At 44.6% G+C, this 25,740-nt stretch overlaps 1 protein-coding gene across 3 annotated transcripts in view; it reads left to right on the top strand.

Moving 5' to 3' along the window:
- Nucleotides 1–7,476: 7,476 nt before the first annotated feature.
- The window catches only part of LOC147621325 (P-loop containing nucleoside triphosphate hydrolases superfamily protein), an 84,767-nt gene continuing 66,503 nt past the window's right edge, over nucleotides 7,477–25,740 (top strand). For all 3 annotated transcript variants that reach the window (XM_086824053.1, XM_086824055.1, XM_086824054.1), the window contains exon 1: nucleotides 7,477–7,785. In XM_086824053.1, coding sequence (XP_086680179.1) covers nucleotides 7,646–7,785 — 140 coding nt within the window. In that variant the 5' untranslated portion in view covers nucleotides 7,477–7,645. The remainder of the gene's footprint in view (nucleotides 7,786–25,740) is intronic.

Here is a 25,740-nt window from a genome sequence, read left to right as displayed (position 1 = left end):
GCTTGTGTCAGCTCTACAGCCTCCACTAACAAAGCTATCGCCAGCTTTATCTTACCTCTACTGTGGTTTCTTATCGATGCCCCGCACAGTCGCCATTCTTTGCATGTCATCGATCTTCACCCGTCTCCTCCATCATATGAACAACATCTACAATGATGTTGAGAGCTTGTGTGAGCTCTATAGCCTCCACTAATAGAGCTACCACCAACTTTATCTTACCTCTACTATGGTTGCTTATCGATGCCCAGCACAGTCACCATTCTTTGCACATCATTGATCTTCACCCATCTCCAAGAGCTTTTGTTGGCTTCAATTTCCTCGCTCACCTCTGTTCTATTGGTTGCTCATCATCCCTACCCAACACTCACCGTTTGGTTGTTTATCTAACAGTCTACTAATGTTGCCTTTAGCACTCTTCACCCATCACCAACAACAGCTACTATTACCTTTAGCTACCCTGCTCTGTTGCTAACCATCACCTTCATCGGGCAGCCAACTGCCACCTATGTAGCGCATACCTATAGGCTGCCATGCCAGTAAAAATAAGGGTTTTTCAAAAAAAATTGGTAAAATTCATCAAATTGCTGATGGACATGTGTGACCTAGGAGCTCCCTCTAATGAGAGGCTAAAAACAAATGAAAGTGTTCGTAAACATCTTCACACATCGAGTGGATGGATAAGAATGTCTACATGCACGTGTGACTTACAAATAGGAAGGGCAGTTTTTGTCTGGCCTCTCAAGTTCACCCCTAGGAGGCCCCTAAACAAAAAGGGGCCCAAGTAAATCTTTCTTGTTACTTTCACGGATATTGAATTAGGACCTACACTAGTAAGTGGTCCCTTATAACCACTAGGCCCCACTCACTTTGATGAGATAAACATGTTCTATCCACCCTTTGTGAAGATAAAAACAAACAATCATTCTATTCATGGGGAAAGGTCCCCCTCCCCCCCAATGGTGTGCCCCAAATGGGGTGCCAATGGGGTGCCAATGGGGCTCTTCTTGGAGCCCCCATAATGTACCTTTCCCATGTAGCATGATATTGTGTATAACTACTTTTTTTTTGGTAGGCTTTCACCTTTCCCATGATACCTCCTCTCTTTTCCCTTGGAATATTGCAAGAGCACCTCATCTGTCCGATTGCAAAATTGTAAGACCATCTTACCTCTCCAAAGTGCAAAACAAAATGGGGGAGAGGGAGGCCATTCTTCTTGATTCATTAGGTTATATAGTACCTTCTCGTGCGCTCATCCACTCTCTTCCTCGTAGAAGAGCCTACACTCGTGTTCACAAAAAACATTTCTCTTCTCGATTCTAAAAACCAACAATTTTAAAAATTATAGCTTTTAAAAGTTTTCAAATTTTGGGATTAAAGTTAAAGAAAAAATGTCTACACTGTTTTTTTCCCTTCTTTTTTCTTTTTTAAGGGGGGATGATTATATTATATTAGTAAATTAGAGAAGAAAAGTATAAAACATGTTGCTTTTCCCTTCTTTTTTCTTTTTCAAGAGGGGCAGTTATATTATATTAGAAATCAGAGAAAAAAAGTATAAAACATAATGCTTTTTGAATGAAGAAGCATAACTTTTGCATGATACCGACAAACCAATGTTCGAGATACTCTTTTAGGGCTAGTAGGCTCTGAATGTATTCGGCCAATTTAGAGTTCAGTGCCTCATAAGATCAAAATATAAATCTAGAGAAATTTAATTCTTTTATAGCTAGGGTAGAACAAGCAGGTATTATAAAATCTAATGGTGTCGAAAAAAAGTAAGTATAGAAAAAGCTTAGCCTTGTAAGGCATAGAGATGAACTAGGGTTAGAGTTCATGGAGGACCATGTCCGTTATGGTCTATCTTTGGCAGCTACATCCCTCTTCGATAGTGTGGTTAGTTGATGGTGGTGTCCTACATAGCAGGTTAGAGCTTGCCTTAAACTCAATTTCTAGTTCACCAATTGTTTATTCATAGGTTCCGACTTGGTCAAGAGGTTTGTGCAAGAGATTCTATGGGGTGGATTGAGCGTTACTCTCCATAGTATATGACATGGAGGTTTAGCGAGGGATTGACAAAGAAGATCATTGTTTGAGGCATTGTGAATGGGAACCATGGGACTCATGTGTTATGCATTACCTACCGGTGAGTAAGCACACTATCAGTAGTGCAGGATTAGAGCTTCGAGGTGGGATAGAGATGAGCCATACATTTTTGTCATGTTTCTTGGAGCTGCTCTGTCATCCACGTGGTATTGTCTTGGAGTTGGGGTGTCGCATGACGTCCGCTCTGAAGGCATGCCTTCGTTCAGGGAGATCGTGTGTTTCATTGGATGTAGATGATGCCATCATCTCAGGCTATGTAGATCCATACTTGTGCAGCTACATGAGTGGAGGCTCTTCTACAAGGATGAGAGTGGATGAGAACTTGGAGGATGAGATAGATCGTTCCTCATGTAGGGTGAACCCCTAGACTAGTGAGCTTTGACAGTTCCTCTTCGACTTCTTTTGGTCCTTTTTTGCTAGATTTGAGGTGGAGCTATTTTACTAAACGGACATTGTTCCTTTTTTATGTATTTGTCTCTATCATATGGAGTGTTTCTTGTTCACTATATGTGACAATGGATGACTATTTTTGTGATGTGGTTTGGGTATTTGGCTTGTCCTTGGCACTAGTAGTTTGGACACACCGGCACTTAATTTTATATCGAAATTAATGATGTCCTTTTTGTCACCCTCTCTTTGATTGTTCGGTTGAAATGGAATTAAAATATACACTTAACCCTTTGGGATTCAATGTAGGCATTGTATTGTTGACACATGTGTGCTTTTGTTGTCATTGTAGTGTATTGCCCTCTTATGATGCGAAGGCTTCAGCTCAAAGAATGGTTGCTGACAAGAAGTAAGAAAGGATGTCACGAGCACGTTATCAAGCATCGTGCTTTTATGTGGATGATGAGTGTGAGGAGGGTTAGATAGTGTACTAACAGCCATCCTCTTGAATGAATACTCTTACTCTCTTTGATGTCATGACATGTACACTTTAAATTCCATTTGGTTTTTATTTGGTTCATGGCTCTTGCATGTATTGATAGATTGTCAATATGAATCAATGCTTAAAAATCACATGGTTGTAGGGTGAAGAAGCATCGGTTGTTCTGTCTATTTTTGTAATCATTTAAGTGCTCTAAGTATGTTTCGTGATATGATTGCATTTTGATTTGAAAAGTCTTAAATGACAATACGTGTTAATATATTCAAAAGCTATTACAAGACCTAGTGGTTTGGATGTGCAGATGGATCCATCACCAAGAGCACTATGGTTTTTTGTAGTCGCTCAAGTTTGGGGCTTACTCGGTTATTTTCGCTCAGTGTCTTGTAACACTCTTGTTTGGGGGGACGGCTACAACCATGGTTTTCATAGTTGTGATTGAGGGAATGAACAATGTTGCATGGTTGGTCACAGGTGGTGCCGTTATGAGTGGTGTAGTACCCATTACCACATAGTCTAGAATTGTGCTAACAACATCTTGCGTTGGTACCTCTCTACTACGGTCTCGGAATGTGAAGTATGTGCTTGTAGATTCTTGGAGTCTTGTGTAACCTAGAGGAACAATAACAATAGTTGGGGCTTGGTCTATCGTGTAGCCGAGTGATACTATAAAAGTCACATTGACATTAACTAGTACAACACCTTTCTGACTTTTTCATGCCATGCTTTGTATGTATGCACCTGCTATGGAGTCACATTTTCTTTAGCAATCTCTCACTTCTTTTCATCACATGTGATAAACTCCCAGTATCCTTTTCCCAGAAGGAAATTAGTCATCATGAATTTTCATGCTTGGAAATTATTCTTGTCTAGCTTCTCGCTCATAAAACGTGACAAGCTATTAGACATCTTTACTTGTAGAATTAAACACTTTTAACCACTTCTTCACTCATAGTAACCTACAAACTTTGTGCTTGCAGTACTGTAAACCTATTAAAAGTTAATGTATGTAAACTTGTCACATATACATATATCTGCCAACACCTACAAATCTTAGAATCTCTGCAGAGATTGTCCATGCAAACCAAATTGCTACTGCAACTTTGGATCAAACCATAAATTGGGCATACACAATCAAAATCAACACTTTCTTAGAGTGTCTATGAAAAACTTGTAGAGCCAAAACGAGGGCTAAAGCATGCTTGAAAAGTGAGAAAACTCAATTATCTATTTACAATAGGGTCTTCTTTCTTCACCCAAGGGGATGCCTCAATCTGAGATAGTGACTTCCTTATCTGCCTATAGCTCTCATAGCTACTAAAGGTGTTGCTCCAAAATCAAATAGGGAAAGAGATGGAAATGCCCTTACTTATGTACCGCTTCCTTGCTTGCCTTGTTTTTGCCTCTTGCTTGCCTCCTCAGCTCTCATACGAACCAGAGCTCTGATAACATAAAGAGAATGAGGGGTAGACGAAAAGCTTGAGTTCCTTATAAGCAAACACATACACACAAGAGAGAGCAAGACATAAGAGAGAGATGCAAGGTTGATTTTTTTTCTATCTTCTTCTTCTCTCACTCTAGTATATCATAAAGATAAGAGTACATATTATGAAGTGCTCTCCTACTAAAACATACATGGTCAATCGATTATGTGAAACCAACTATATGAGCTAGCAATATAACTATGCTATACTCTAGCAATCTAAATGTGGCTGCCACATAGCTTGTCATCTTGGTGGCATATCAACCATAATCTCACCAACCATGCCAGTGGCATAAGTACCACGAGTTTTAATCCAAGAAGGTCTCAACATCAATGAGTAACACAACATAAGCCAATGGGTCAGTAGAGCAGCGTCGATGGCCATCTCTCCAAGTGCGGTAGAGCCAAAGTTTACAACAAACCATAGAGCTCCCTGGCTATTTTGTCAAGCATGTAGAGCTTCAGAGGCACGTGTGGTTATTGTCAGAGGCATAGATAGAAGAGCCTATTATTGTCCTCCAACATAGAGTCGTGTGGTCAAATCACGCACGTGCGCGTGTGTGAAGCGTGATAAAGAGCGATCTCTTTTGTGTAGCATGGTAGGGTGATCAAGGTAGGTATGCTTATTTTCAAGGAGGAGAGAAAATAACCTCTCTTTAATCGTGTAGCATGGTAGGGTGAGCAAGGTAGGTATGCTTATTTTCAAGGAGGAGAGAAAATAACCTCTCTTTAATTGTTGTGCTGAGTGGCGTGACGAAGGAGGAGCATGATCAATAAGAGAGGAGGTATAATTTGAGAGAGGAGGTTTCTGAGCTTTTTATAAGCTAGAAGTCAACATATTTATTAATACAATCCAAATGTAATTTGTGTGAATAGGTAACAAAATCGCACATATTTTCAGTGTTTCAAACCTTAAACAATGTTCTATTTTAGGTTCAAAAAACTTTTCGAATATCTCCCACTTCCCTCTTCTACACATGCATAGAGGCTTCTTCCTTCTTGTTGTTGCAGAAAGGATAGGAGCAAGGCATGGGTAGGGCATGGCCTCTCTCTTTCTCTCTCTCTCTCTCTCTCTCTCTCACAAAAAGTCCGACCTCTCATGCACTTAGACTCATTGCCCTCCTAATTTTTAGGGGGCATCCTCTCTCTCTCTCTCTCTCTCTCTCTCTCTCTCTCTCTCTCTCTCACATGTAGTAGGAGTATGAGGAGGTTGTTGTTCCTTGTTAGAAATATAGATATGGGAGTGTCCTTTTAATGAAGAAACGGGGAAACTTCTTCGTGGTTTCTGCACAAGTTGAGGGAGGTATCAAAACCCTAATTTATAGGAGGGATGGGATCTCTCTCCCTCTCTGATGCGATGTGTGGTGTATCTTATATGATTTGTTGTATATGTGCGGTGTGTACATGTGTGTGTGTGTGTGTGAGAGAGAGAGAGAGAGAGAGAGAGAGAGAGAGAGAGAGAGAGAGAGAGAGAGAGAGAGAGTATATATGCATTTGCATTAGTGTATGTGCGGTGTGTACATGTGTGTGTGTGTGTGTGTGTGAGAGAGAGAGAGAGAGAGAGAGAGAGAGAGAGAGAGAGAGAGAGAGTATATGCATGCATGTGCGTACATCTACATCTATGTGTAGAATGTGCTTGAGAGAGAGTGAGATGGGGCAGACCTGGAGAGAGGGAGAGAGAGAGAGAGAGAGAGCGAGATGTAATGAGGGAGAGGGTGAAAAGAGAGAGAAAGAGATTGAGAGAGAGCGAATAAAAAGTAACTTTTAATAAAATATAAACACAAATATAAATTAAATAGAAAACATATATGTGTATGTGTGTATACATGTGTGTGTGTTTTTATTTACATTTATACATACATACATACATACATACATATGTATGTATGTATATGTATACACACACACACACACGCACGCACACGCACACACACACACACACAAACATATACATATACACGTGCACACACACACACACACAAACATATACATATACACGCACACACACACACACACAAACATATATATATATATATGTTTGTGTGTGTGTGTGTGCGCGCGCGTGTGTGTGTTTCGATGTGTGTATGATTTATCTATCTATATATTTAAAAGTGATCGCAGCTTATCACCCATCTCCGCACATTAAAATTTAATCAAAATTAATTAAATTATGTCGATGTTTGTATTTATATTTTTAAATACATGTATATATGTATAAGTATATGTGTCTACGGATTGGTATATGTATCTAAAACATAATATTGTATATACTATATATTTACATATATGTATGTGTGCGTGAGAGAGAGAGAGAGAGTGCATACCGGCGCGTGTGTGTGTGTGTGTGAGAGAGAGAGAGAGAGAGAGTCGCTTTACGTCGACTTTTTTGATATAGAGAGACCAATCGACGGAGAGACTCGAATCCAGGTGGGTTCATGTCATCCCAAGGGCAATTCCACTAGCCATTTCTACCCCACGGTGGGTGGCAGAAAGGTAGTGAGAGTGTCCTCTTTTACACACACACACACACACACACACACACACTCGGAGACAGAGTCGCTTTACGTTGACTTTTTTGATCTAGAGAGACCAATCGACGGGGATAGACTTGAACCCAGGTAACAGAGAGAGAGAGAGAGAGAGAGAGAGAGAGAGAGAGAGAGTTTCAATATTTGAGAGAGTGTGTGCGTGACAAAGAGAGGGAGAGGGTCATGTGCATGTGTGTGTGTGAAAGAGAGAGAGAGACGGAGATGGACCCGCTTAACGTCGACTTTATTGATCTAGAGAGACCAATCGACGGAGAGACTTGAACCCAGGTGGGTCATGTCATCTCAAGGGCCATTTCTACCCCACGATGGGTGGTAAAGAGAGAGAGAGATGGTTGCAAAGAGGGAATAGTTCTTTTTTGAACCTTGGTCTGCCGCAGCAATGAGAGGGTGCAATACTAGTTATTTATAATGGGTGCTACTAGTTATTTATAATATGTGTCAGAAAATTTTGGCCTTTTGAGTTTCTGCAATCGTCGAACGCCTCTGCTCCCACTTGTAGCAGGCTGAACAGAACGTTCTCAGAGAAAGAAGACCATTGCGTTGGGGTTCTGAGTTCGAATCCCGCCAGCTTCATCCAACGCTGGACGACGCCACCATTCTCGGCCTGACAAACTGTGTTTTCTCCACATGATGGGCTCTCAATGTCGAGGCCCCTCGAGGTCAGAACGCGAGGCAGCTCTTCTGAAGAAGTGGAAGGAGATCGAAGCTTTAGATGACGACGAGGACAGTGTCTCTGAACAAGAATTTGCTCGCTGCAAGGAAGCTTGGTGAGAACATTGGTTACATGCATTCAAAATCATCCTTTCCTTCCTCTTTCCCTGCTTTCTTCTAGTTAATGATCATTTGGCTGCATATATCTAATCGTCATGTTTGTAGATGGTATAATACATATTCATATATACATGAGAGAGAGAGAGAGAGAGAGAGAGAGAGAGAGAGAGAGAGAGAGAGGGGGAGGGGTTAATGTCTTCAGGGGCCGAAGTGGGAGACCAATGATGTTACGGTTTATGTGAGTACTGTGGTGGGAGATGCATAGGGTATTCCCTGTAACTTAACAAAGTACAATGAAAATGAAAAAAGTTGGGAACTCAGAGGCATGCTGAGAAGGCACAGACGGACAATGAAGGCATATGTCACAGCCTGATGGGGTTGTAGAGCTGTTTCAAGACTTTGTCTGGTAGGGGGATCCAAACTTAGGGATACCCATGCTACAAAAATGGTCCTCTATCTCAAGTGTTCCCTGGTGTGATGTTGCATGGGGGGTGGTCTCTTCTGCTGAGATTTGGGTCTTTGATGGGTTCTATGTGTCGTTGTCGAGGGCGTCTAGCAGCAGCTAGGCATTTGAACGTGAGGATGAAAACTCCATGTGGCTGCAGTCTCTCTATGCATGTTCTTATGTGGTGCACTTGTGTCTCTTCCTTTTCATCTATTTTTTGGGCTCAGCACTATTCAATGCTCTAGAAGAAAGACATAGGAGTGTGTGATACTGGCTTTGTTCTTCTTTCCTCCATTGTGCCTTGATTACTTGTCTCTTTGTCTTTCTACCTCATGCAGAAATTGTGCCACACACCTTTGGTTCTCATGCTTTATGATTCTTCAAAGAGGACCACCCTCTCTATATAGACAGTGAGGTGGCCCCTAATTTCATAGTGTGCTGGGCATTTAAGGATGGCATGTTCCTCGGTTCTCGACTTCCTGTATATCATATACTGGGCATGTTCGCAGTTCTTGGTTCTCTCTCGTGGAGAGAGAGAGAAAGAAGGAAAGTTCCATGAAAGTCTACAAAAGCCCAAAGGGTCTATGGGACCAAAGTGTTGCAATATATCCGATCAATCCCCGGCAGCAGTGGCTGCATAGAGACTCTCCACGTCCACAACCTATGGAGTGGCACTCGTGTGACTCTTGCATCTCTATATGCTGAAGGGGTAGTACAAGCATGCTATGCAAATCTATGTCTACCTCCATCCAGTGCCATAAGAGGGATATAAGATATCATACATCGCCGATGCTGAGGCTGTGAATGGCGTGAACATGTACCCTGAGTCTGAATGAAAGCGAGCTAGCCTCTCCTGTGTCTCCATTTGGTGTCTCATTCGGATAGCTGCTATCTCTCGGTGACGGAGTCGGGGTGCTCTATGTCCAGTCTGTCTAGGTCTCCTCCAGGCTCTCAATTCCTCTGCTTTCTATGCGGTCACCCCAATGCTTTCTATGCGGTCACCCCATGGTACATCAACTGGCACTGGCATAGCTCTCTGGAAGAAATCTGTGAGCTGGGACTGTCTCCCACCCCTAGTGGGAGCGGGTGTTTGGAGGAGTCTCTCTCGAGAACTATGAAGGTCTAGTAGTAGTCTGCCAAGTTGTCGTTTGTCCGAGGCCTCCATCAACTGATGTAGTGAAGAGTGCTCCTCAAACAATCCTGCATATCTATCTCTGACCCCTTGGTGGGCTCTACATCTACATACAAAGTGATCCTCAGTCTCCACCTCCTCGCGGCACAATCTGCATATCCGCTCAGCTCTGGGAACCCGTGCCGTTCTCCCAGCCTCTATCTCTAGCTGATGTGATGAGACTCATAGCTGTCCAATAGCAACGCGAGAGCTGTGTGGCATGTATACATCCATGTACCGCGGTCGCTGTATAAACCCATCCCCTGAGATGCTCATAAAGTGGTCTCTGTAATACAGCATCTTCGGTGGTAGTGGGCTCTCTGGTGCTGTCCATGTCTCCTCTATGTAGTGCTGCCATATGTCCTGTCTCATCACTCTGTTCCTATGAGAGAGAGAGAGAGAGAGAGAGAGAGAGAGAGAGAGAGAGAGAGAGAGAGAGATTAAGTGTCTACCATAGACCGAATGGGCCTATGAGACCAAAGTGACAATAATGTTCATGGTTATCTCATCATGGAACATAAAATAAAATAGAACAAATCAAAACTATCTCATTGGAGTGATACAAAAATGTCCATGGAAATCTTGTCATTGAATACAAGGAACATGAAACATGAGAGGAGCATCAGACCTCAATAGATGCTATATTACTCTTCAATATATCAAGCATGGGGCTAATGAGTATGGCCGAGAGGTTTCCTTGAGCTACCTCACGTGGAAAGGTAGCTTGATGGTGGTGGAGCATGTCTTAGATCTGGAGCTGATGAGTGGATCGTGGCTGTCCTCCGGGGGGCCGTGGGTGTCGGGCACGCTAGAGAATGCATGCCCGGTCCAAGGTAACTCCTCTCGTGCAAGGTGGGCCGGCAAATGTCACATGCGTGGAAGCTTTGAACGTCTTCTTTCAGCCCTAAGTAACTGAATAGGAACCTTGATGCAAATCACCAACAAAAACAGAGAGAAGAGAGAGATATAGCTGCATTTTCAGTATATTATATAGTACAAAAGAACTGTCTTAGGATTATACAAATCTTTGTGGCCCTTGGCCTCTCCAAAGTGGTAAACTAAGACGTGAAAGCCCTAACTCTTGATCTGCCCCAAAAGGGGGTGAGATGCTTACAAATGAATCTCTGTCTTGCCTTTATAGGCTCCTGGAAGCTGTTCTCAACTGGCTGACTGTTGGTTGGCTAGTTCCATGGGACAAATAAAATATATCAATGTTGTTGACACCTCACAAGCGTGGTGGACATGGTCCTTGTCGCAAAGAATACCTTCCGGTGCCTATCAAGGCTTGGTTACGCCCTTGAACATTTGTTAATCTGCCCCCCAATCAGGGTTTAGCCTAGAAATCAGCCATGTCCATGTGTGCACATGACAAGAAAAGGAGGTGGGTCCTCGGGATCCACTGTGTGGTGTCCTCGTGGGTCCGGAAGAAGCTGGTCATGGTTGGCTGGCGAGGGAGGGGGCAAGGTGGCTGGGGTCAAGGCTCTCTCAAGAAGTGTTGTTGTGTTTGCGGAGCTTGAGCAAGAAGAGCCCTAGGCAGTATTGCTCCGGGAAGTCAATGACCCTAGAAAGTGAGCCAAACCTCTCATGGAACAGAAAGTGAAACCTCCTGCGGTTCTCATAATATATTGGGCAGTGACATATGTAATGCTCCTCTTGTTGGAGGTGGCAATTCTCGTAGCTACCTCGGGATCCACTGTGTGGTGTCCTCCTCATGGGTCCGGAAGAAGCTGGTGATGGTTGGCTAGTGAGGGAGGGGGCAGGGTGGTTGGGGTCAAGACTCTCTCAAGAAGTGTTGTTGTGTTTGCGGAGCTTGAGCAAGAAGAGCCCTAGGCAGTATTGGTTTGGGAAGTCAATGACCCTAGAAAGTGGGCCAAGCCTCTCATGGAACAGAAAGTGAAACCTCCTGCGGTTCTCATAATATATTGGGCAGTGACATATGTAATGCTCATCTTGTTGGAGGTGGCAATTCTCGTAGCTACTCTCGGGTTATTGCATGACTAGAAGTTGTGGCGGATTATCCCATATGCAAGAGCATGGGAAGTCGAAGAGCCATATATAGGGTGTGGTGGCACCTTGTCATAGATATCTCCTCCGGCCGGTTTTTTTTTTTTTTTTTTTGGGGGGGGGGGGAGCAATGACTAGGAGATGGGAGCCCAGCCATCGACGTTGCCCAATGCCCTAGGGTGGTGTGCGTGCTGTTGCTGTGTGACTTCGACATGGTATCAGAGGTCAGCTATGTGGTGGTGGTCCTAACCTCTGTTTGATCGAGGTTCTCGAATTGAAGGAGGGTGTTGGAGGTGGCAATTCTCGTAGCTACTCTCGGGTTATCTAATGACTAGAAGTTGTGGTGTATTATCCCATATGCAAGAGCATGGGAAGTCGAAGAGCCATATATAGGGTGTGGTGGCACCTTGTCATAGATATCTCGTCCGGTCGGGTTTTTGGGGGGGAGCAACGGCTAGGAGATGGGAGCCCAGCCACCAACGTTACTCAGTGCCCTAGGGTGGTGTGCGTGCTGTCATTGCTGCATGACTTTGACACCTCTGTCTCAACCTCTGTATGTCATAATCGGTAGATCCTCTCCTCCTTGGGTCTTTGTATGAGCTCCACGGCTTTGAAGACATGCTCCACTCTCCTTGTCTCCACTCTAAGGTGGTGGGATGAAACTTGTATTTGGCCAATCGCAATCCGCATGGCATGGGACATGTGAACACTCTGGTAACCCGACTGTTGAATAAGCCCATCCTCTGTGAGTGTGAGGAAATGATCTCTGTAGAAGTGCATCTTTGGTGGGAGCTCCGAAGGTGTGATCCAGGTGCAGTGGGTGTGGATGCTGAGAAGATCTAACCGGATAATCCGGTTGGTGTCCTCACGAGAGAGTTGGAGAAAAGAGGAGTCCAAACTGTAGTAAAGGGGTGGGAGGCGGTCCATGTGGAGCCCTTATCTTGGCAATCGAAAACTCGAGCATACCATTATCCAAGGTGGCTCTTGAGTGCTAGCTGTTTCGAGGACTCCAGAGCAAGCCTCCGGTACTTGTGGGGATCTATCTCACTGATGCGATGGAGGTATGTGACTGTGTGGAAAAGTGCATTCACTACCATTGGTGCTGCAACAAACTGTGTCTGGATAATCTTGTGTGGGTTTGATGCAACTACATGAAATCTACTGCCATGGATCTGACTTCTACATGTCCTATCTGAAGAATTCTCCAAGTGGGTGATAGGACTGACACATGCAGACTCTCTATGGCTGTGGAGACTAACCTTTGTAGGTAATGCCTGACATGTCTTGGACTGGGGATCACAATGGAGTCACAACATATGTCATATTCCTAAAAAAGGTAAAATCCTACTGATAAATGTTGCACTGATGTAGAGCCAATGTGTCACATAGCGCTTAAGTGCAGGGTGCATGTGACATTTTCTTGTGCTTAGCTTGGTGGCGAGGCAGGTTCATCGCTTCCAAGTAGTCCGCCAAGAGATGGGGTGCTTGGGGGAAGAACTCTTCGTTGAGCCATACTACTTCATGGGTACCTCGGTCTCGGAACTTCGTGTACAATTGTCAATTGTCTGTCTTTGACTGGATCCATTCTTCCACCTGTGGAGGAGAATCTGTTCAAGCTCAATGACTTCGGCTTCATCTACCACGTTCGGTTGTTGCTCGTCTGCTATATCTTGCAAAGCTGGACCAATGTAGGGCTTCAACGAAGAAACATGGAAAACATTATGCATAGTCTAACTATCTGGAAGCTTAAGCTTCATAGAGACATCATTTATCTTTTTAACGATAGGAAAGGGTTCGAAGCTGCGAAAGAAGAGCTTTGGGCAATATCTGCTCACTTTCTTTAATCTTTGCTTCATTATCCGGAGATATACCCAATCCCCTTCTTTAAAGTTGACATCTCGTCTTGATTTGTTGGCTTGCTTGGTGTATGATTCTTCTGCTTTGGCAAGGCACTCTTTGACAGAATCAATGATCTCTGAAAATGTTTCGGTGGTCTTGTTGACCTCCAAGAAAGGTGATACACTTATTATCAGAAGTGACAAGAAATGCTGACCAAATGTTGCCTCGTATACGGAGTCCAACCAATGCTAGATGAATGAGTGTCGTTGAGGATGGCCTGAACCAAAGGAAGATAATGCTCCCACTTTGATTGCCCGTCATGGCAATATGATTTGAGAACATCAAAAAGCTAGTTGATTGTATATTTCTATCTGGCCGTCTGGTTGTGGATGGAATGCATTGCACAGACGCAACTTGGTCCTAAAGTTATTGAATAATGCTCTCTGAAAATTTGAAGTAAACTTGGGATCCTTGTCTGATGTTATTGTTCTTGGCAAACATCCGATGGTGTATCAATGATGGATGAACATACAAGCAATGTCTTCAGTTGTGGCCGTTTGCTTGCACGGGATCAACATGCAAAATTTACTGAATCGGTCCACAATGGTCATGCACTGTGTGTTCCGAGATCCAAATGCAATAGAAAGAGGTCCAACAAAGTCCATACTGATATCTTGAAAAGGACCATCTGGAACTGGCAACGGTTGAAGTAACCTTGCCTGTTTTGTATGAGGTACTTTCACTTTTTGGCATATCTGGCATGCTTGGACATATTGATAGACATCCTATCTCATCTTTGGCCAATAGAATGATCGATCAAGTTTTTCCAATGTACTGTTGATATTGCGATGGCCCCTAACGAGAGAGTCATGGTGTCACGTGCGTCCCGCACTTGGATGCCACGTGGACATATCTGAACAAGAAGGTACAGGACCTGGTGTGGAAAACTGGTCCCATGTGAGCCCAGTCCGGGACGAGTCAGCCAGGGTTCCACTCCATGTGTCTGAGGTTAGGTGTGCATTGTCTTGCACATGAAGCAGTGCCAGTCCGCGCTATGAGTCTCCCTCTCGAATGACGTCAGTTATTCTGTATATCTGGTAGGTTACTGGATGCCAGACAGCTGTGTAGGTTACTGGATGCCAGACAGCTATGTAGGCATATAGGTTGTGCATATAGATTATGCATGTGGGCTCGGGGGAGGTGTAGACCCACCCCCAAGGGGCCAAGAGGGCCCCGGCTGTACCCACCAGCCATGAGATGGGCTAGGAGGGGCTCTCGGCCAACCCTATGGCCATAGGACAGCCAGCCGATTGGGCCCCAGGCCTTACAGGGGCTGTCAGCCAGGTGTGGGACAGCCCACACAGGCTGTCCAGCAGCCCATGGCCCATGCGCAAGTGGCCAGGCCTAGTCCAGTGTGAACAGGGATTTTTTACAACATTTATTGGTATTAAATGCTGGTCGTGAAGTTTGCTGCTGGCCGACTCCTTTAGTAGCTGGTCGACTGGATGTCTTTGGGGGTATAAAAACCCAAGGTAGTTTCCATTCGTTCATTTGATTATTCACCAAGTGCTGAAGCTACTCAAGGGGCCAGGACAGCCAAGGAGGAGTTAACAGAAGGGTGGATTCTGAAGGTCAAGGGCAGAGGATTATCCTCCGCTAAGAAGGTCAAGTTTTCAGTCTTTTATTTTCTGATTTGCATCATTCTAATAGAAGCAAATACACCATTCGTGGTAGGGGCCCTACAGACGGTATTCGGGACCCAATACTGTGTCCTCTTGCGATGTCTGTACAACTTCGAAGGCCTTTTGCCTGTCCAAAAGGTTGACTTTAGACCTTCTACTGACTACCTATGACCTGATCCCAAACGGGGATTAGATGATATGTACGAATGCAAGCTTGCTATATTTAAAGAGAGAGGAGCAAAATTCGTAATCTAGTCGGTTTTGCCTTTACAACCCACAAAGCTTCATCCAAAATGTCATCTTTTGTGTCCAAATTATGCCCAACATGTGTCCCCTATATGGGTGTATGTCTTGGGCACTTCGGGAACCTGTTGGGGGCTGCAAAATTGGCTCTAAATCTCCCCCTAAAACGTTGCCAAATCCGGGACTAATGATGAGGTTATCCATGTCCACGTTTGTGTGTGACACGAGGTCATAGCTAGTCCAAGCAGTGATACCCATCCTCTTATATGCATATGATTTTGTGTTCATATCAGATTCAGCCAAGGGGTTGCAGAGGCAATTGGGTGCACTTCACACATTCCCAGGAGAGGGATCTCACGGTGAATCTTGGCAAGACCAAGAACATGCTCTTTAACAACTTGCACCGAGTAACCACAAGACATGCATTATCATTCAAAGGCAAGACAATTGAGATCCTCACCTCTTATGTATACATGGGAGTCAGCTTCATGCTTACTTTTACCCTTACCCCGGTAGCAGAGGCATAGTTGGCTAGAGGATATTTAGCCCTAGCCCATCAGCTCAGGATTCAATGTTTCCAGCCCACTTCCAAGAGCTGTGCATGAAGAGCTTGCTCTTGACACATTGGTGAGATTTTTCTACCAAGGGATACACCCAAACTTTACGTGAGAAATCATCAATAATAAGTATGAAGTACTTGGCACAAACCCAAGTGTAAGAACACTCCCCGAAGTTGAATGTCGTGTATCCAGCTTGGAGAAGGTATGAAAAACCTCAAAACCAACCAAGATCAGATCTTGTATATAATCAATCCTAGGAGAAGCAAACTGCTCCTCACTGGAACCCTCAAAAGAAATAGAGTCAATCTGCTCCAACTCTGTAACAAGGGTAGCCAAATGCTGTATAAAAGCATCCTCTGAAAAGGTCGGCACCGCAAGATGTAAAGACTCTGTAGAAAAGATGGGGTCCATCTGCACAAACTCCATAACATGAGTTGCCCAATGCTATACATAAGTACACACCACTGAGGTGGGCATCGCAAGATGAAAGGACTCCACATCCCCCTCTGAAAAAAGATATCGTCGGACTCATATAAGCCCAACCTGATTTTGATCCAAATCGAAAAAACTCTGGAAGTACCACTGTGCCCCAGGCACGGTTAGCAACCACAAATCCAAAGCATCCCACCGGGTCCAAAAAACCATCCTCCAAAACAGCAAGCCTGCAGAACTGGCAGGGGGAGGGGCATCCTCAGAAGCATCACAAAGAGATGCAAAGATAGACTCCTCACAATGAGGAAGGGAAGCAAGAATATAAACTGCAGTGGTAACAAAGTCCTCAAAAGCATCACAGATAGTAGAAGACTGTTCGAGAAGTAGAACCAGATCCTAAGAATCAACAAAAAATAAAGGATCACACCCCAAGGGCAAAAAACACCCTCCTTGTTTTGCAAATACTGCAAAGAACACAAGCTCGGACAAAATAAACTCTGCTAAGGATCTCTGAAAAGATCACTGCTCTCCTCCAGAAAACTGGAAACTCCTGTCACAGAGGAAAGTCTCCACAGATACAAAACAGCTCTCGAAACTGATCCTCAAGTGAAGTAGCTGGAGATAGGCCCCCTCTAAGTGTAGAAAACTCCTGTGGAAGCAAAACGTAGCCGAAACACTGCTATCCAGCAAAAATAGCCCTCCACCACCAACAGAAGGCAAGGAACATGTAGAAACCAGGAAACTGTGTAGGCCAGGAACAAAACACAGGTATAGATGCTCCAAAATCAGCAAAACGCTGACTGAAATCTGAAATTCAGAATCCTCCTTGAGTACCAAACTGCCTCCAAAGCCACAATCCAATCAAGAAACCCCCTCTGCAAGTGATCTGTGTCCACTGGAGAAGAAAACGCAGCCAAACAAGGGCTACAAACCTGAAAATTCAGGTCAACCAGTGTCCACACCTCCTATGAGGAAAAACGCTGAAGAGAAGGTACCTTCGGTCCAGTAGATGAAGCCCACATGAAGGTAGAGCTACCAGCAAGATTGGTTCAGAAAAACGTAGCAACCATGGCTACAAATTTGAAGGGGGGGAGGGAGGGATGGCAAAAGATAACCAGAAGGTAGAGGCAAAAGGGAGCCGAGAGAGCTCCAAGATCAGGGTTGGAAAAGCAAGCCTAAACAGGCCAAAAAACGCAGCCTATTTGGGACAGCTATGTTGCTGTCCAGACCTGAAAAAAAACGCTTGAGAACCCCTGGAGGGTGCCGCCAAGATGGGCAGGTATGCTGTCCAGAAAAAACGCCCCTGTCAAGCTGCCTAGAAGCTGCAAACTGACGCCCTGAAGAGAGGAAACTGCAGCCCACTGGATGGGGATCAATCAGCCCTTGAAGAAACGCAAGCTTCAACGCATGAACACAAAAACGTAGATCTGTCCATGGGCGGAAAAACGCAGATATGAAGAGGTAGAGGAGGGAGCATCCAACGCTGAAAATCACTGGCGCTTTGATACCATGATAGAATGTGCAGCGGAAGAAGGGAAAGTGGAAACACAGGAGAGAGAGTGAGAGAGAGAGATGGAGAGGAAACACAGGTGAGAACCTGCTCTCAATATCATCACCAAAAGGAATACATGTCCCGAGCAAGAGGGGAGAACCTCGTAAGTGAGGGACTGCAGCTAGACAAGCTAGGCAAGCAATGCAAGCAGTGAAATATGAGGGAGGCATGCCAGGTATATATACCTCTACATGAAGGCAGCCGACTGTAGCTAAAATACCTACACAACTGTTAGCACTTTCATCCCCAGTTTCTGCCCTTTATGGTGCCCATTTGGTCCCCTTTTGTATGGCCCTTGCTTGTGGGCTGGCCACCCCTTTTTTACTATTTTTCTGGGATTTTTCGCAGCCATTCTGGCACTTTTCCAGTCGGCCATGCCCAACAGCTCCAGTCGGCCTGTTTATGAGCTCCAGTCGACCAGCACTTCCCCACCATAAATAGTGGGTGCTGGCCTCTCATTTCTCATTCAGTCTTGTACATATTTGCTCCCTCACTTATGAGACTAACACTGTCTCTTGCTTGGGACTGTTTTGGTTCAGTATATTCAGCATAGTTTGCTCCATATCTCTCTCTCTCTTGCACTCTCTGCTCAGCACATTCTAGTGCCACTCTGCTTCCGCTCTGTGCACTCTTTCATGGTATCATCGCTCCCGGTTTAGCAACCTTTCTGCTGCCCCAGATTCAGCCCTGTTTTCAGCACCTTCTCCTCTGCGTTTTCTTCCAGATCCATAGCTTTTGCTGCTGCGTTTTCTGGACAGCACTCTGCTGGTCGTTTTTTCTTCAGATTGGCTTCACCGATTCAGCCGTCTAGCTCTTGTTGATCAGCATTTCATTGCCCACTTGGAGATTGGACTGCAGGCAGCCTGTTTTCTACAGGACAGCACTTGTTCACTGCTGCGTTTTCCTCTCCAGTGGTCCTTTCCCTTTGCAGAGGGGGCTTGTGGTGTTGCAGGCTTTGGTGGCACTCTTGGTACCTGTGGAGGACACCTTTTCTTCAGAGTTTGTGCATTTCTTGAGATTGAGCCCAAGCTTTTGTGATGGCTGCTCCCACTTCTCTTCATATGTTTGCTGAGTCTGCCAAGTTGGATGGTTCCAACTACACCCTATGGAAGGTGAAGGTGAAATCGGTCTTGCATGGCGTGGATCTTTGGGATTGGCTTGTTACACCAGCCAATGCCACCCCTCCCACCCTTGCTTCCGGTGGTGTAACTCAGGCACAGATTGATATTTGGCAGTCGAATGATCGACGTGTTTTCTCCTTCGTGATGTTGAACTGTCAGGATGCTGTTCTCTCTCATGTGCATATAGCAGATGCTGCACATGAAGTTTCGAAGGCTTTTGTAGATCATTATGAGATTAAGTCTCCGGGTCGGATTTTGGCATTGGAAAAGCAACTTATGAACTTATCAGTTTTTGCGTTTCCATCTTTATCTGCTTTCATCTCGAAGATGAAAGATCTCCGGGACGAGCTTGCTGTTTGTGGCAAGGACATCTCCACAGAGGATATGGCTATTCGGCTGCTCTCCAAACTTCCAGAGAGGTTTGATGCATACTTTCAGTCTCTGGTTTCTTCTCCTCGTCCTGTTCTAGTTACTTGGGAGGAAGTTCTCCCCTCCATTATGCAAATAGAGTCTCGCTTTGAGGAGCGGACTGGCACCTCCGATGGCCCTGATGGAGCTTTGGCAGCACGAGATAAAGGGAAGACTCAACAAAAGAAAGGTAAAGGGGGTTCTGACAAGAACTCCAAGGATTCCGATAAGGATAAAGACAACAAATCTTCAAAGAATAAGGACATTGAATGTCATTATTGTGGCAAGAAGGGTCACAAGTCACCCCAATGTCACAAGAAGAAGCGTGATGAAGCAGCAAAGAACTCTTCCTCAACGGCGGTGTCTCAACCCAAGAAGGATGATGGAATTCTTCTCTTAGTAGGTACTCGGCGTATACTTGCTCTTGTGATTTCTCAGTCACGGTCTTGGATTGTTGATAGCGGTGCTACTGCTCATATGACATCCCATCGAGATTGGTTCGAGGACTTCACTGCCAGATCAGGCAAGATCACTCTGGGTGATTCTTCTTTTGTGCCAGTGCATGGTCATGGCACTATCCCCATCTTCCGTTCTGACGAGGACAAGAGGTACTTCTCTAACGTTTTGTATATTCCAGATTTAGCTTTTAACCTCTTGTCAGTGAGTGCTCTTACAGCTCAGGGTGCGGAGGTGATCTTTTCTCGTTATGAGATTACCATTCGTGATAAGGCGACTGGTAGCATCTTGGCTTAGGGAGTCCAAGATAGTGGCCTCTACAAATTAACCGCTTTGCTTTCTTCTGGTGCTTCTTTTGCTCTTTGGCATGCTCGGTTTGGCCATTTGAGCTATCAGCTTCTGCAGCGAGCTTCGAAGGATGGGTTGGTTGATGGATTACCAACCATCAAGGCTCCGTCTTCTGCTTGTTCCTCTTGTTTACAGGGGAAGCAACACCGAGCCGCCTTTCCGAAAGAGGCGACACATAGATCTTCGACATCACTTGCTCTCATTCATGCAGACCATGGTTGTCACGGTACGAAAATACAATACCGTACGATACGATACCGTACGGGAAATTTTTGGTACGATATGAAATTTTCGAATATCGTACGATAAAATACGGTTTTCATTTTTTACACTTACAACCTATGGAGCTTCAAGCTTGAATGTGAGGGAAGGTTGGGAGGGGAGGAGTCTATAGTGCTTGAGGAACCAGAACATGGATATGTGTCTCTCCCGGTTGGATCTCCCGATTGTCTCTCCAAAAAAGAACCTAGATGGGTAATGCAATACCAAAGGTCTCTCAGTGTAGCGTTTATGACTAAGGAACCGTCCTTGCACAAATACGAGTGCATCTAGGGTGATAAGTTTAGGGACTCCTCTCTAGATCAAAATGGCCATGTCCAAATCTTCTCCCTCGTACATAACTTGAGAATCTACTTGTCTACCTATACCAAGGATCCCCAAGTGATGTAGCAAGATTCTCTCATCCTACCAATCAAGTGTACACTACCAGTCTACCTCGCCAGATTTTTTAGGTCTCAACAACCCCATATGGAATACTGAGTGGACACGAAAGTTGCGAAGTATTGCGAGCATTTGGGATCTTTGTAAAGCAGGGTTTCTATATATTTTTTTTAGCATTTGGAATTTTTTTTCAAGGGAAAAAATTTTTTTGGGGAAAAAAATAAAAATAATAATCGTACCGTACGATATCGTACGGTATCTTACCGTACAAACCCATTCGTACCGGTACGAGAAACAACTATGATGCAGACTTATGTGGTCCTATGAGTACCGTGTCTTTGAGTAAGGCGTTGTACATGCTCGTGATGGTGGATGATTTTACCAGATATACTTGGGTTTTCTTTCTGAAGACCAAGGATGAGACTTTTCATCACTTCTGTGATTGAAAAGCCGAGGTGGAAAAAGAGGCCAGTTGGTCAAGGCTCTCAGGACCGATGGAGGGGGTGAGTTCACATTCGAGGAGTTTCAACAATATTGCAAGACACATGGCATTCGGAGACAGCTTACTAAAGCATATACTCCATCACAGAATGGAGTTGCCGAGAGGAAGAACAGGACCATTATGGAGATGGCCCGTGCTATGCTTGAGCATTCTTCATTACCTCGACGTTTCTGGGTTGAGACGGCTTCCACTGCTGTCTACATTCAGAATAGGTCTCCTATTGCTGCTCTTCCCGACAAAACTCCATATGAGGCTTTCCATGGTGAGAAGCCCTCCGTTGTTCATTTCCGGATATTTGGATGTACCGTGTATGTTCATGTGCCTAAGGAGCACCGCTCCAAGTTGGACTCGAAGTCTCAGCGCATGACTTTTCTCGGATACAGCACTGTGTCCAAGGCATATCGTCTTTATGATCCTCAAGCCAATAAAGTTGTTGTGAGCCGTGATGTGGTGTTTGACGAGACTCCTACATCTTCAGAGGGGGGTGGTGAGCTTCTTCTTCCTGCACCTCCTTCTCCTCCTCCTCCTCCTCCTCCTGCTCCTGTTGTTACTGTTACATCTCCAGCTGAGGATTCTCGGTCAGATGATGATGACCCTGCTCCTCCTTCGGCGAGTTCGAGCGGATCTGTACTTGGTTGGTACTATTAGACAGTTCGTGACTCTGGGTTACGTGAGCTTCCTTCTGCTCCTTCGCCTGGTTCTCTTCGGCGTTCTTCCAGAGTTACAGGGAAACAAATTCATGAGGGCAACATGTTTGTTGAAGACTTAACAGGGTTAGGGTTAGGGTTTACAGAAAGAAAACAGGCGTGGAAACCAATGTGGAGAGTGAACACGACTGCTGTAGATTTCTCAATAATAGAAAAGTGAAGTACAAGCCACATGATAGTGACCCCTAAAGGATAAGTGTTCACATGACCGGCCATAAATGTGCCGGGTGGACCAAAACACTTATAAACTGCATATAAGTGAAAATGAACTAAACTGGGGGAAAAAACCTCCACTAACTGAAGTAAAAAGTGCCCCAGTAACCTACTGATGATCACTAGCACTCCTCTGGGTGCATACACAGCATAAAACCCAACAAACCCCCCTGGAGTGATATGTGATCACTGTACATCATCCACCAAAAGGAAACAAATTCAAAGCATTGCGGAATGCTTCAAATTTCGGACGTGGTAATGCCTTGGTGAAGATGTCTGCCACATTCTGATCTGTAGGACAGTAGATCAGACTGATATCTCCTGCCTGGAGTCTCTCCCGAACAAAATGATAGTGAATCTCAATGTGTTTCGTGTGAGCATGAAACACAGGATTCCTGGCCACAGCAATGGCACTCTGACTATCAGTATAGATAGGTGTAGGCTCCTCCACTGAAATATCCATATCAGTCATAAGACGACGCAGCCAAACACACTCAACAGTAGTAGTGTAGGCTGCTCTGTACTCTGCCTCACAAGATGAAGTGGCCACTGTGGTCTGTTTCTTGCTAAGCCAAGAAATGCATGAAGCGCCAAGGAAGAAACAATTCCCACTAGTGGAATGTCTGGTATCAAAATCACCAGCCCAATTTGAATCACTGTAAGCATGTAACCGCATGTCACCCCCCTCAGGATAAAGCAACCCAAGAGACAAGGTACCCTGCAAATAACGGAATACACGCTTCACAGCTTGCCAATGTGACAACCGTGGGCTGTGCATGAATCTGCTCAACTGAGAGACTGCATACTGAATATCTGGCCTTGTATTACACAAGTATATGAGGCACCCAACAGCCTGAGCATATGTAGTGGCATCAAAGGAAACACTGTCATCTTGTAGTGACAGTTTCATCCCAGGCTCCATAGGAGTACTAATAGGCTTGCAATCCTGAAATTTAAACTTCTCCAGAAGTTTAGCAACATAACGTGATTGCAACAACCCAATGCCTCTGTTATCCTGCACAAACTGTATGCCCAAATAGTAATGTACAAGGCCCAAGTCAGACATGTCAAATGTCTGTTGCAGTATCTCTTTAAATGCTGCAATTTTGTCATCATTTGATCCCATGAGCAAGAGATCATCCACATAAAGACTGATGACCAGCAGATCTGTCTCTTCTTTCTTCACATACAAAGTGGTCTCTGATGGACTGTTCACAAATCCCTGAGTGAGTAGAAAAGCATCTATTTTTGCATACCAAGCTCGTGGAGCTTGTTTCAAACCATACAAGGCCTTTTTTAGCCTGCATACTTTCCCTTCATGACCATGTTCTGCAAATCCCATGGGCTGAAATACATAAACTTCCTCCTCGAGGTCCCCATGTAGGAATGCAGTCTTTATGTCCAACTGATGAACAACCCAACCACGATGTGCAGCCAATGCAATGACACACCTAAGTGTCGACATACGGGATGTAGGAGCAAATGTCTCCTCATAATCAATGCCCTTCTTCTGTGCATAGCCCTTTGCAACTAGACGGGCTTTGTACCTGTCAATGGATCCATCTGCATGTCTTTTCAACTTGTAGACCCATTTAGTACCAATGGCTTTCTTGCCTTTGGTACCAATGGCTTTCTTGTAGACCCATTTAGTACCAATGGCTTTCTTGCCTTTGGGGAGATCAACCAAATCCCATGTTTGATTCTTTTTAATAGAATCAATCTCATCCTGCATGGCTTTGTTCCAATGCACATTATCTCGTGCATCCACGAATGAATCAGGCTCATCATCATCCTGTAAACTGGCTGCCATAACCAGATTCAAATCCATGATGTGTGCATGCTCATTGGTCCTTGTCTCCCTACGAGTACGACCAGCAAGAGGACCTTCTAAATGGCTGTCTTGTAATGTCCTCAAATACCATCTAGGTATATGTCTAACCTGTGGTGCCTGCTGTCCCATATTTGGTTCAGCTTCTGGCTGATTTGGCTGCTGAATTTCTGCACCACCTACATCATTTGCTGGCTGTCCAGTACCCTCATGAGTTGGATCACCAACTGTGGAATGAAACTCCATGGGTAGTAGACCTTCAAACACATCATTTTCAGCCTGATTTGCCTCATAACCAGCCATGGATAATTCTGATTTTTCATCAAAAATCACATCCCGACTGATGAATATCTTCCTGGATAGTGGGTCATATAACCTGTAGCCCTTGCTCTCACGGCTATACCCAACAAAAATGCATTTTGTGGCTTTATCATCAAGCTTCCTCCTCAACTCTTTGGGTATGTGTGCATATGCAAGGCACCCAAAGATACGAAAATGCGATACAGAAGGCTTGCGGCCATGCCAAGCCTCAAAAGGAGTAATAGAAACCAATGCCTTTGTGGGACATCGATTCAAAATATGACAAGCACACATTACTGCTTCCACCCAAAAGATATGTGGTAGTCTTTTTGCCTTTAGCATACATCTGGCCATCTCCATGAGTGACCGATTTTTCCTTTCTGCAACCCCATTCTGCTGTGGAGTGTAAGGAGTAGTATACTGATGTTTTATACCTCTACTCCCAAGAAAGGAATTCAGCACATGTGACATATATTTCCCCCCTCGGTCAGAACGGAGAGTCTTCACTTTGCATCCTGACTCTGTCTCAGCAAGTGCTACAAAGACCAAAAATGCATCATATACCTGTGATTTCTGTGTCAAAGGATAGACCCAGCAAATACGAGAGAAGTCATCAATAAATGTTGCAAAATAAAAGCAACCACCTAATGACTTCGTCTGCATGGGACCACAAAGATCACTGTGTATAAGTTGCAACTTTGCAGTTGCTCTTAGAGCCTGATCACGTGGGAAGGAAAACCTGTGCATTTTTCCCAAAATACATCCTTCACAAATGTGATCTGGAGGCTTCTCCATGAGAGGTAGATCTGTAAACATATTATGTCGCTGCATAAGCATAAGACTACCAAAATTTACATGCCCCATGCGAGCATGCCATAACTCCGCATCAACCATAGCTGGAGTAAGAGTGAATGCATGATAAGCAGACTGATCCACTGGCTGAAATGCATCCAACTCATAAAGTCCATGACATAATGTACCAGTAAGCATCAAGGTCAAGGCATTTGCTTTGTCTCTGACCATGCATTTATCATCATCAAAGTGGACTTGCATTCCACAATGTGCTAAAGAAGAAATGGACAACAAATTCTTCTTTATCCCTGGTACATATAAGGCATCTGTAAGGCGGAGAATGGAGCCATCAATGGCTGTAAGCTGAATCTCCCCAATGCCACACACTGGATATGAAGCATTGTTGGCACACTGAACAGTTTTGCCAACAGGGGTAGGGCCAACATGACTAAACAAATCCCTGCGAGATGTGATATGCTTTGAGGCACCACTATCAAAATACCAAGTACATGCATGCTCTGTCATACTGAGTGCCTGTGAAGACCAAGAGGCATCATAGCTGCATGTATAGAAACAGTAATCCCTGTCCTCAACAAAAGAAGCAGTCTCTGGAGGAGCTTTAGGAGCATCATTTACAGACATCCCAGCTTCCTTTGCCTTCTCTTTGGCAATCCTCTTCCTACATTCC

Source organism: Cibotium barometz, chromosome 30 (assembly GCF_041138505.1).
Source record: "Cibotium barometz isolate CiBa-2024 chromosome 30, ASM4113850v1, whole genome shotgun sequence".
Taxonomy (NCBI): domain Eukaryota; kingdom Viridiplantae; phylum Streptophyta; class Polypodiopsida; order Cyatheales; family Cibotiaceae; genus Cibotium; species Cibotium barometz.
The sequence above is the reverse complement of the archived record's forward strand: the minus strand, read 5'-3'. Positions and strand labels throughout refer to the sequence as shown.